This window comes from Papilio machaon, chromosome 9 (genome assembly GCF_912999745.1).
Source record: "Papilio machaon chromosome 9, ilPapMach1.1, whole genome shotgun sequence".
Taxonomy (NCBI): domain Eukaryota; kingdom Metazoa; phylum Arthropoda; class Insecta; order Lepidoptera; family Papilionidae; genus Papilio; species Papilio machaon.
Window position 1 is genome coordinate 8,545,194 of NC_059994.1, and position 11,097 is coordinate 8,556,290.

General features: G+C 35.3%; 1 protein-coding gene across 1 annotated transcript; it reads right to left on the bottom strand.

Moving 5' to 3' along the window:
* Nucleotides 1-1,829: 1,829 nt before the first annotated feature.
* LOC106720231 (synaptic vesicle glycoprotein 2A) lies at nucleotides 1,830-7,753 on the bottom strand. Its single transcript, XM_014514825.2, has 10 exons — nucleotides 7,563-7,753; nucleotides 5,196-5,396; nucleotides 4,566-4,728; nucleotides 4,195-4,376; nucleotides 3,906-4,090; nucleotides 3,648-3,799; nucleotides 3,290-3,499; nucleotides 2,924-3,109; nucleotides 2,303-2,430; nucleotides 1,830-1,938 (listed from the first exon to the last, which is right to left on the bottom strand). Exons 1-10 carry the CDS (start codon nucleotides 7,675-7,677, stop codon nucleotides 1,883-1,885), a joined length of 1,578 nt encoding a protein of 525 aa, XP_014370311.2. The 5' UTR covers nucleotides 7,678-7,753; the 3' UTR covers nucleotides 1,830-1,882.
* Between the last annotated feature and the right edge of the window lie 3,344 nt (nucleotides 7,754-11,097).

Here is an 11,097-nt window from a genome sequence, read left to right on the forward strand (position 1 = left end):
GAGGGAGTGACAGCTATACAATTTAATGTTGCCATTTTCTTAATTTAAAATTACATAAAAATATCACGCATTATTTTTATGACATGTAGATTAATTTACTAATTAGTTTGGATGTTACAATTTAAATAATAATGAACTACTATGAAAATCCAAGTCATAAGTTCCAAATTAATTGTTTTTAATTTTCGGAAGAAGTTGGGAAATTTTCACTCATTGGTAACCTTAAAAACTTGTATGGCGTCTATCTGTCAATGTCAGAAAAGTGTCATAAGATCCATGTCGGATTGAATCAAGTCAAGCCACGCCATGACGGACACAACCGCACGACATGTGCTAGCTATGTGTGTAATGTGTATAAAACTCGGCTTTAATATAAACGCGAGACTGTGTACATAAATTTGTTATATGTACTATAAATATTTGTAATTACTTATTTATAATTATGAAATATGCCTTACTGTTAACAATATTAATTATTTAAGATCTAGAATAATATTATTATATTTTTTTATGTACAAATTGATACAATTTTGTAATAACACGAAGGTATGTATGCGGCGGACTGTGAGTGGTATCTGTCTGTGAGTGCAGTTTAGTGGCAAATCACAGTCCATAATTAATTCTTTTAGTTTTCATAATTCGAGAAAGATCTGCCAATGTTTAGATATTTTAAAGGAAATAGTGCAATGCGTCGATTTAAATATATAAGTAATAAAGCGGATAAAACAAACTGTGCCTTGCGTTGTATTTAAAAATATGAATACAACTCAACATTTTCTAGGGTATTTGTCAATTTCACTGGAAGATTGGGCTAATGAGTGATTGTATATACAATAATGTAAGAGAAAGCTCGAATTTAAGGGGGTTTTAGACAAAGTGATTTGACAATAAGTTTATTCTAGTCCTTTTGTGAACATTCTAGCTTTGACTTTAATGGGGGCCGGCCGCTGTGATCTGCTCCACATATACTTTGTATTTAAAACATAATAGTACCTAATATAAATATCAAATCTGTCAAAATTATGTAAACAACATGTATAAATATAGAGCATTTATCTTAAATGATCGGGAATAGTCGTTGGTTTTCTAAAACATATCCGAGAACATCACATTATGTTGTGTTAACATATAATAATAAATAAATACTATGTCCCCAATGTTATTAACATTCTAATGAAATTTTATAAAACTGCAAGCTGTACATAATCAGTTAAATGGTAAAAATATTAATTCTTTCACTGTATAAATATTTATATATTTATTATATTTCAATTTAAAGTTTAATTTTCAGTTAAGAATAAAATATATTTGATTTATATATTTTGAATGAATTGAAAATTGTAATAATTTTCTATTTAAATGTCCAATTACTAAACAACATTGATGATGTATTCAAATATACACCGTTTAATAAAGTGTATAAATATTTCAGACAAATTTTTGCAAAGATAAAGTATATAAATAAATGAACTCTTTTATATATCAAGTTACCATAGACAATTGATTAATTTCATAAAAATGAAGATAGATAACAAAATTAATAAAATTTATATCAATATTGTTTAAAATTTGGAGCCAACACATGTTATGTATGTAGCGACCGTTCTCCAAGAATCGCCAGTTTATTGTTGAGTTGTGAATGACTGAGATGAATGAGATTAGGTTATGAATAAATTATAAATAAAGAAGAGAATATTTTTAAAAAATTATGTCGTTTTTATTCATCCTATATTTTTTTTTAGTAAAATTCCTTATATTTCCTAATATTCCTAATATTCCTTACATAGAAATTATACTTTATCAAAATTATTTACAAAAAAAATATTGTCTTAACGTATATTTTGATGCTTGAATAAACTCTATGTTGAATCGTAAAGCGCTTTTACTCCAGTTTCTTGAGCGTAGTATTTGGGACAAGGAAGCATCCAAAACCGCACGCTGAAAATAGAATACAAATAAAATCGTTTTCCCGAACGCCATCTGGTGGTCACATTACATTAAATCTATTTTTATCCATTACGTTTTATTTCTAGAAATTCAAATAGATAATTATCAAGTGAAAAAAATTATATTTAAAGGTATAAATCAAATTAATTGAAATATTTTGTTGAATTTATAAATGCAAAAATGGAACACGAAGTTTTTAAAAATAAGCGCCATCTATTAAAACATGAATTCAAACAAGAACAGTTCAAAACATGTTGAAATTCCTGTTGAATACTAGATGTCGCTGTACTTAAGTAATAAACAACAAAAATGTATTTACTGGGATTTTGAAATGATTTTAAGAAATATATTTTACCAGCTAAAACAGCAGCTATTGTAATGAAAGGCGGAAGACAGCCGTATTCTATGAGCGCGGGAAATATGACAGTTCCTGCTATGGTGCCAAGGCGACCGCTCATTAGAAATGTAGCCATCGCCATTACCCTGCAAATAATATTAATTAACTAATTAAATTATTATCAACCGCCTTCTATTAGAAGAAACTAAATACTTCTTAAGATGTACAATTTTATTTATAAAATATACCTAGAGTGGAAATCGAAAATAAGTAATAATTCATATTTATCCTAAACTTTACCTTTAAGTAGGTATCAAGTCCATGATCTTCGCTCGATGCAGTAAGGAGCTAGTAAATTTTTTTTTATTCCAAGGTGAATCCTTATCAACATGGGGCACAATATTTTAATGAAAAACTAATAAGTAGTTAAGATCAATGTGAATCTATAGGGATTGTAGACATCTTAGTATTTCGAAGTTTTTTAATTTTGGTTTTAGATTTTTTCGATTTGTTAGGAGTCTTTAGGGGCGGCTGCTCCCTGCCCCCTGTGGCGAACTTCATGGTAGATAATTTATTTTTCTGTACTCTGTAGCGACTTATGCTAATCCAATAGAATAATCAAAATGCATCAATCTTCACCTCAATGAGGTCGGAAAAAGATCAACATTGATACTGGAGAGCGAGGCGCCGCAGAGGGAGGTGAAGGATAACGCTGCGGTAACCATGGCAACCACAGCTGCGGCGCCCGTGCCCAGCATCGGTAGCAGTGCGATGATCCCCGCGCTAACCACGCCGCACAGGCCCGCCACCACCTTCTTACCGCATCTGGAGTGTTAGAAATGCTTGTAAACTGTGCAGGCGTTAATATTAACAAGAGGCTCAGCCTTACAACTATGGAACTGTATCAGAAAACGAGTCTTGTAATCTTATTTGTATATCGGTCAAGGAATTTTTAAATTGCCTACATTTAGGGTTGGCTATATATAAGCGGAGGATATGGCACACCTGTTAACGAGGGCGCCGCCGATGCTGTAAGTGAGCACGGAGCCCGCGCCGACCACGGCGCTCTGCAGGTAGGTGAGCATGTCAGGCTGCAGCGGCGCACAGGGCCCCGTGCTGGCCGGCGCCGGCGCCAGGGCCGAGCAAAGTGAGCCGTTCTCCTCGGACCCTATCATGGCCGCCAGCTGCGGGTACCACAGCCGGATCGTATTGGATCTGAGAGTAATAATGTATTAAAGATTCAGATAAAGGGGAAAAGGATAAGATTGGCAGAGGTAATGATGAGGTATACAATCATATTAGGTAGACAAAAGAAAAAAATTTCACACCTCAGAAGATAACCTTGTAATTAATTTTAATGTACCCGAACATGCATCCCATGTGTATGGCGCACATGAGCAGCAGCCAGGGCGCATGCGGGGGGCGGAAGAGGGGCGCCAGCTGTGCCGCCCCGCCCCGCAGGGCCGCTACCCCGCGCCCCTGCTCTTGCGACCTCTCCTCTACTAGTCGTGTCACCTAGAAGTCATACTGCTTTTGTTAAAACATTTAAACTTATACAGGAAAAAAGACGAAGAGATGAAACAGAGAAATCTGTATTGTTCATTTTACCGTGGAAACTTACTGGAAATTGGTCCTTCGATTTCCCGGTATTCATCTTGTATATCTTTCTGAAGACCTCAAGGGCCTCGGCATTGCGGCCCCGGGACATGAGGAACTTGGGGCTCTCGGGAAGGCAGAGGAAAGCCAACCCCGTCAGCAGCGGCATCAGTGCTGTCGCCAGCAGGAACAGGTTCCACGAGTGGATCACTGCCGGATGACATTTTGTGCGTTAGCTTATTAAACGAGATTTTTCGGCATATATACTAGGCGAATTTAAATCACCTGATTGTTTGAACACTGCATGTACTTACCGAAGGTTCCGTTGAATAGATAGAAGTCCCAGGTCTGTGTGAGCATGGCCCAGGCGAGCAGTGGCAGTGTGGTATTAGCGATGGTGTAGAAAAGGCTGGTCAGCAGGATGACGCGTGCGCGCAGCTCCGTGCGGTGGAGCTCAGCTATGTACGAGATCAGCACCGCAAATGGACCGTTAAATCTGTCACATAGGTATTCACAAATTACAGTACATCGTCCAGTGACTTCTTTAGAAGTATATCATTATCTTACAGTATCTTGATAAGGATATACTGAGAAATCGAAAACGCTATTTATCACTAAGCGCTGTAGTTAATTTTTACTATTTTTAACCACCCCTAAAGAAAACTTAAGAGCAAACGTAACTTACAAAAATCCACTGGCGAATCTCGTAATAAGCAGCATGGTGAAGTTTTGACTCATGGCAGCAGCGATCTCGAAGAGTCCGGAACAGAAGAAGCCCCAGGCCAGGATCTGGCGGCGGCCCAGCGTGTCCGACAAGAAGCCCCACAACAACGCCGACGATATCATGCCTGGACAACAAATTGTTGTTAACTTCTGTTCATTTCTTGGTGAAACTTGGTAACATTTAAATCCTATAAGAGACAGTCACAGTCGCTCGTGCTGCCATCTAACAGATAAGATTCGAACCAATGTGTCCCACTGTTTAGTTTGCTAAGCAAAATGTAAAGGTAAAGCTCTGCAATCATATCCCCCTTATGTTTGTTCATAAAAGTTTGGCAAAGTAATTGAATTGTATTTATCTGTGGTTTTAATACTAGGTATTATTTTTAATTTTATTATGTTAAAAGTACAGATAAGTCAAAACAATACTAATACCTAATATAAATATTTACTTGAATGCGACATATTAAGTATTACCAATCAGAGGACAATGATTTTTTTACATTTGATAGCCCAAATTTTTCAGACATTTTATGGCCATTTAAATGACATTACGACACTTAATAAAGCGGTAAAAAAACAAAAATGTAATCACCTCCGTATGTAATCGCGTTTACAGTGCCCATGTCTAGCAGACTAAGGTTCATGTCGCACTGGGCGCGCGTGAAGATGTACGAGACGGAGCTGGTGACAGACACGGCGCTCCAGAAGGCGGGCAGCGTGCAAAGCAGCAGCGCGATGTTGAATCCGCCATAACCCGTGGCCGCTATCGCCGCCTCGAAGTCCGCCGCCGGCTCTGCAAGTCCACATTCAGACATGAAAGAATAGCAAAACGTGCTATTCTATCATTTTAAGATTTAGGTTGCGGATATGACTTTCTGGATAAGTGTTAAGGCATGCTTTACTCCCTAACAGGGCTTCCTAGACCGCTATATACGCTGGTGCTTTCAGATTTGCAGATAGACTTGATAAGTGCGTTTTCTATAAAAATAATAACAAAGATAAGTATTTAAGCGATACTAATTGTAAAAATTGGTATCTATAGAGACGCAAAATGAGTATTCTATATTATTTGTGCCGGTGATTATAAGTATCGTTAAATATTTATTGGCTTTTAAATGCACATGTTGAGTTTAACGTCTGGAGCGAGCTAAAAATATATGAACCGTCGACAAAGGTATCCCAGGTGTGCGGTGTGCGGTGTGCAATTTGGTATGTCTAGACTTAAATTTTTTGACCCAATTCGACTATAACAGATAGAGAAATTAAAAGCTATGTTGCTTTTTTATGTAACAGAAGAAAACTATATATTTTTCTTTTATAAAAATCCCGAATTAAAAAATACTTACACTAAAACTCGCATAATAACGATACGATATTTTTTAACCTTCGTGAAATAATTGGGACGTACCAATAGCGGGCTATAAATTAGAGTTCATAGTCAATTAAAAGCTTTGACGCACTTTCCCTACGAACAGCGGCGTACTTCTCAGTTTTACAATGGAAGCAAGGTCGCACATTTCGTAAACTATAAATATCGCGCGGTACAAACACACACTAAATTGTTATAATGGTGATGTACCTTTTTTCTATATATACAAGTCTGGTCTGACAGGTATATATAGGAATGTAACCAAAACCTCCTGAAGAATTTGCAGCCTATTTACTAAGGGAAATTAATTGATAAATATAAAAAAAGCACCACTGAGAAAATCAATTTTTATTGATAAATAGCTTGGCACTTCCCCATTAGGAATTCCAGCAGCGTTTAGGCCCAAAACGTTAACAAGACTAAACATAAAACAAAAGACAACTAAGATTAAAGATCAGAGACTGGAGACCGCGTGATCCGCGTTGATCTCTTATAGGCCGAATGACATGACACCGAGGACCGCTGCAGTGTTGGCCGCGGTCCAAAGCTTCGCATGGCCCCAGAGCAGACCGGGCTGAGACGTATTTTGTTTTCATCTCGTTATTATTCTTGGAATGCTTTCGCTTCGATTCGGGAATAAAGTGAGGAATAAATCGCACGATCGAGGGAAATTCGTGACGCATTTGATGGTCAGTGTTTGGCAAACAAGAACTGTTTGTTCATTTCATTTGTTAAATTATTTAAAAATTTGCAAATAATTGCAACAATTTCGCAGCCTACTTTGTAAATACAATGTTATGTTCTTAAATTCCTGTCTTATTATAAAACTTTGTTGTAACAGAACGTGACAATTTAATAAAAGAAAGCTACAACACTTTCTGAACTTTAATACTTCATTTATTTTTCTTTGCCGTAAATAAACGATCTGTTATTTGTTATTCTTAGATATAAATTTTCCTCAGGATGTTTTTTGTTTTCCAAACATTTACGTATTGGGGAAAACAGCAATAACAAAGTTAATCTTTGGAAAACCAGCCAATTAATAAAATTATTTTCTTAATAGCATTATTTTCTTAAGATTTATTATTGAAACTTTGGTTCAAACTTTAAACCAGAAACAGTATTGTTAATAAATACCCGCGTTAGCAAATTTACTTACATAAATGTGTATACAAAGTGACAGACAAGTTGATTCAGTCTGTTGTCCTAGGAAGCGATACCGGCTTAGACTGAACAAATATCTGGTAGTAAGATGACGTCACAGACTCGCATGACGTCACCGCATAGCCGCAACAATGAGATCTGATAACTATCGCACAATTCAATTACTTAATACACAACTATTTAATTTCATAGACATCGCTTTAAGTTTTCCTGTTAACGGGTCCTAAGTTCGTTTACTGGTTGATATAAAATAAGTGCGAAATATCTAATATATTTTGGACTATCTAGAAATAAGGAAACCAATTTGTTGTGTGTCTAAAATATGTCTAGAAATTAAATTTTATGAAAATTTAAAACCCTTCGTTTTATAGACGTAAATTGATGAAAAAAAATGAATTGAGTCAAATTTTTTTTGGAAACACTTACCTTGTGCCATCTTTTCTAAATTCGTAGAAGACAGTCCGGTGACTTTGAATAGATGGTCATGAGGTATCTCTTCCATAGCCGCGGGGGCCTGCGCTTCACTCCTGGCGGTCACCATCTCTGAGGATCAGCGTTACCAAAATCTGACAATGAGTAACTGCGATGCTCTACCACAATGGACTAACATTATTACATCTCAGTGGCAATAGCTTGCAAAGTTTGCACACCGACTAATATATACACAAGATATCTTCAAAGTTTGCGAAAGGATGAAACGGTGTGTTCAGTAAACAAAATTTTCAGTATTCCTCCGTATCGTATCGCTGGTAAATATATTAAAATGCATGAAACATATATTATATCATTCAAAGTTATTAATATAATTAAAATATTTGCACGTCGCCTGATGTTTATTTGTTTGTTACAAACGTTGTAAATTGTCTACGCGTTTCTAATCTTAAGTCCAACTACTGTAAAATAAGATAGATAGAATTGTAAGAATTGAAATGCAGATGCGTCGACAGCTTTGTAGCAAGAGATGCAACATGGTAGAATAATTGAGAAATTGAGAATTCCTCAACAATTCAGCATTGTACCTTTTAAATGTACAATAAAAAGTTTACTTTCTTCTGTTTAACGATCTAGGGATTATCTTTCACGTGAGTTTCGTGTGATCCTACAAAAATATTTTGATAAATTTAGTAGCGCAGTGTCTTCAGTTCGACGATACCCGAGCGCCGACCCCGTCCGCTCCCCGTCATCATAGGTGCATCGTACCAATGTTACTGCGCCCAAAGTAAATAACGCAATTAATTTAATTGTTGTGATTATGATTTATTTGTTTTACGTTAATTTTGTAACATGTGATAATATTAATTCTTTTTTTATATCATAAAGTGGTAAACAAATGAGCAACTGCTGCCAATAGACATCGGCAAATGCATCGTCAGATGCCTTGACTACCTCTAATCGACGGAAGTAGGGACGGACAAAATGAGAATATTCCATTGTTATGCATCGTGTAGTCTGACAAATTATTCCTTATAAGAAAAAGATGGGAAGGGAAAGAGTACCAAAATTAGGCCGCCGGCACCATACTCATTAGCATGTCACTTCAAGCCTGTCTTCTGTTTGAATGTCGTTAATAGTTATTGAATGAATTGCGTCACATAAACCATAACAACTCATAACCTATAGTGAATATCGTAAACCAACAGTAAACAACAGAACAGCTGTAAGATTCCGTACTGACATAATTTTTTATTACTCGCTATAATTAAAAGAAACATTGCGATGTACAGAAGGAGAGATAAGCGATTTATATATAGAACACACGAGAACTGTGCTGTGAAATGCTAAGATTGGATTTCACAAAGGAGTTTTGTTGCTGACTAGCGGCATGTCATAGGGGTACTACGGAGATAGGGACAAAGTACATTGTCCATAGGGTTGATACATTATAAATTCTTTAAAAAATATATGTAATCACCTCTCAAAAGCTACAAGTGTCCAAGAAATTTCTAATTTGACATCCATCGTATTATAATAAAAATAGATGTCTACTTTGATAATAAAAAACATTTCACTAACTTTAAAAAATTCTATTCGTAACAAGTGTACAATTAGAAAAAGTTACAAAATGTCTCAGTTTCTAAAATTTTCTAAAACGGAACTTGTATTAAAAGATGCATTAACACATAATAATTTAATATCTTCCAAACTATTGATCAGAATTACATAGTTTAAAGGCTAATGTAATCTGCATTTAATACTCTAGCCATCAAACATATTTATTTGGATAAGGATTCATATCGAATATAATATAATAGCGCCGTAAGCTTACGACGCTGTTTTTCGTGTGCAATTTAATCGAAGTTTGTTCATAATAACATGGTTTTTGTGAGACATCCATAGATGATAGATATATGCCACCTGAGACTTTTATTTAGCAAATTTAAGGATCTATAATTACTCGATACATCATTTTAATGTAGGTCATATAGTTTGACCTACGTAAGCCCAGAAAGCAAATTTGTGCTATTCATTGTAACGCGATGTAGCATTTTTCGTTTCCGCGTAATTTTATTCTTACGATATCTCCTAAACTATTAGACAGAATGATATAGTTTCAATTGCAAATATAATCTACATTAAATTCTCTTGATAATGAACATATTTATTTACATAAGGGTTAATACTGAACTTGAATAATAGCGTCGGAAATAGGGCATGAATTTAATTAATGTTTCTAAAGAAAAAAATGGTTATTGTGAGAAAACTATAAAAGATAGATATATGCTATCGCTGACTTTTATTTAGCACATTTAAAGAGCTACAATTCGCCATACATCATTTTTATGTAGGTCCTATAGTTTAGCCTACGTAAGCGCTGAAAGCAAAAATGTCCCTAATTTCCGCAACAAATTTTGAAGCTATATTCAAAATCTACTAGTCTTCTAGTTATTTAAAAAAAAAAACAAAAAAATGGGACCCACCTGCAAGCACTTCCTTTCGATTAAAATAATTTTTATCAAAATCGGACCACCAGGGGCCGAGTTTCGCGGTAACACACATAAAAAAAAAAAAAAAAAAAAAAAATACAGTCGAATTGATAACCTCCTTCTTTTTGAAGTCGGCTAAAAAGGGTAAAGATGACAGCCCTATAAAAGAAAGCTTTGAATGGCGAAGCCTGAGTACTGTCAATTGATTGTTGCGAGCACGCCGCCACCTCGTGCCCGAACCTCGATGAATATAATTTATATAAGCATAGAGTATATGGTAAGTACCTTTGAAACGAATTTAACTGTCTTAGTTCCCCGTACACGGAGCATTTGTAGTTTTGGTAGCATTGTTGTCGGCTGTACGCTGACAGTTTGAAGATGTCCGTGTATGGTGGTTCTTAGGACTTGACGGATAGAAAGACTTTTGCTTCTTCTGTATACATCCATTTACTAGTTTTTGCAATGTAGATATATATATATATATTTATGTACAACATTTGATTTAAATGGATGTATGGTGAAAGATAATAAAAAATATAATTTACTTATTACTTAATTGTTAATGTTATTGCCTTTGCCGAATAGCTTAGTGCTTGCTTGATCATAACTTCGCTGATAGATTATTTTATTATAGCATCTTTTATGACTCATGTTAACAAGCGGAATTTGTCTATAAATTAGGTCATTAAGCTGTTTTAATTTTAAATTCTATTATTTGTTACGATTAGTTGTTTGTAATTATTAAAAGTTTGTAATTTTTTAATACAGTCTATCTAATTAATTATAAATGCGAATTTTTAGATGGATGGATGTTTGTTTGAAGATATCTCGGCTGCATGGATCTCGATGAAATTTTGTGTAGAAGTAGAGCATAGTTATTACTTATTACGTTTCTTTTTTTATTTCCGCGCGGACAAAGTCGCCGGCGACAGCTAGTACTTAATATGTCTCATTTTGACTAATCAAAAAGACAATCCAATAGAGTACACTACCACCTGTGGTAATGGCGTACACACCGATTGTTTGCACGCGCCGCC

Coding starts and splice junctions, on each gene's coding strand:
- LOC106720231 (XM_014514825.2), bottom strand. CDS start 7,677: ATGGTGACCGCCAGGAGTGAAGCGCAGGCCCCCGCGGCTATGGAAGAG. Junction 4,377..4,565: donor AGATTCGCCAGTGGATTTTT/GTAAGTTACGTT, acceptor CCTATGTGACAG/ATTTAACGGTCCATTTGCGG. Junction 3,110..3,289: donor GGCGGCGCCCTCGTTAACAG/GTGTGCCATATC, acceptor CTAACACTCCAG/ATGCGGTAAGAAGGTGGTGG.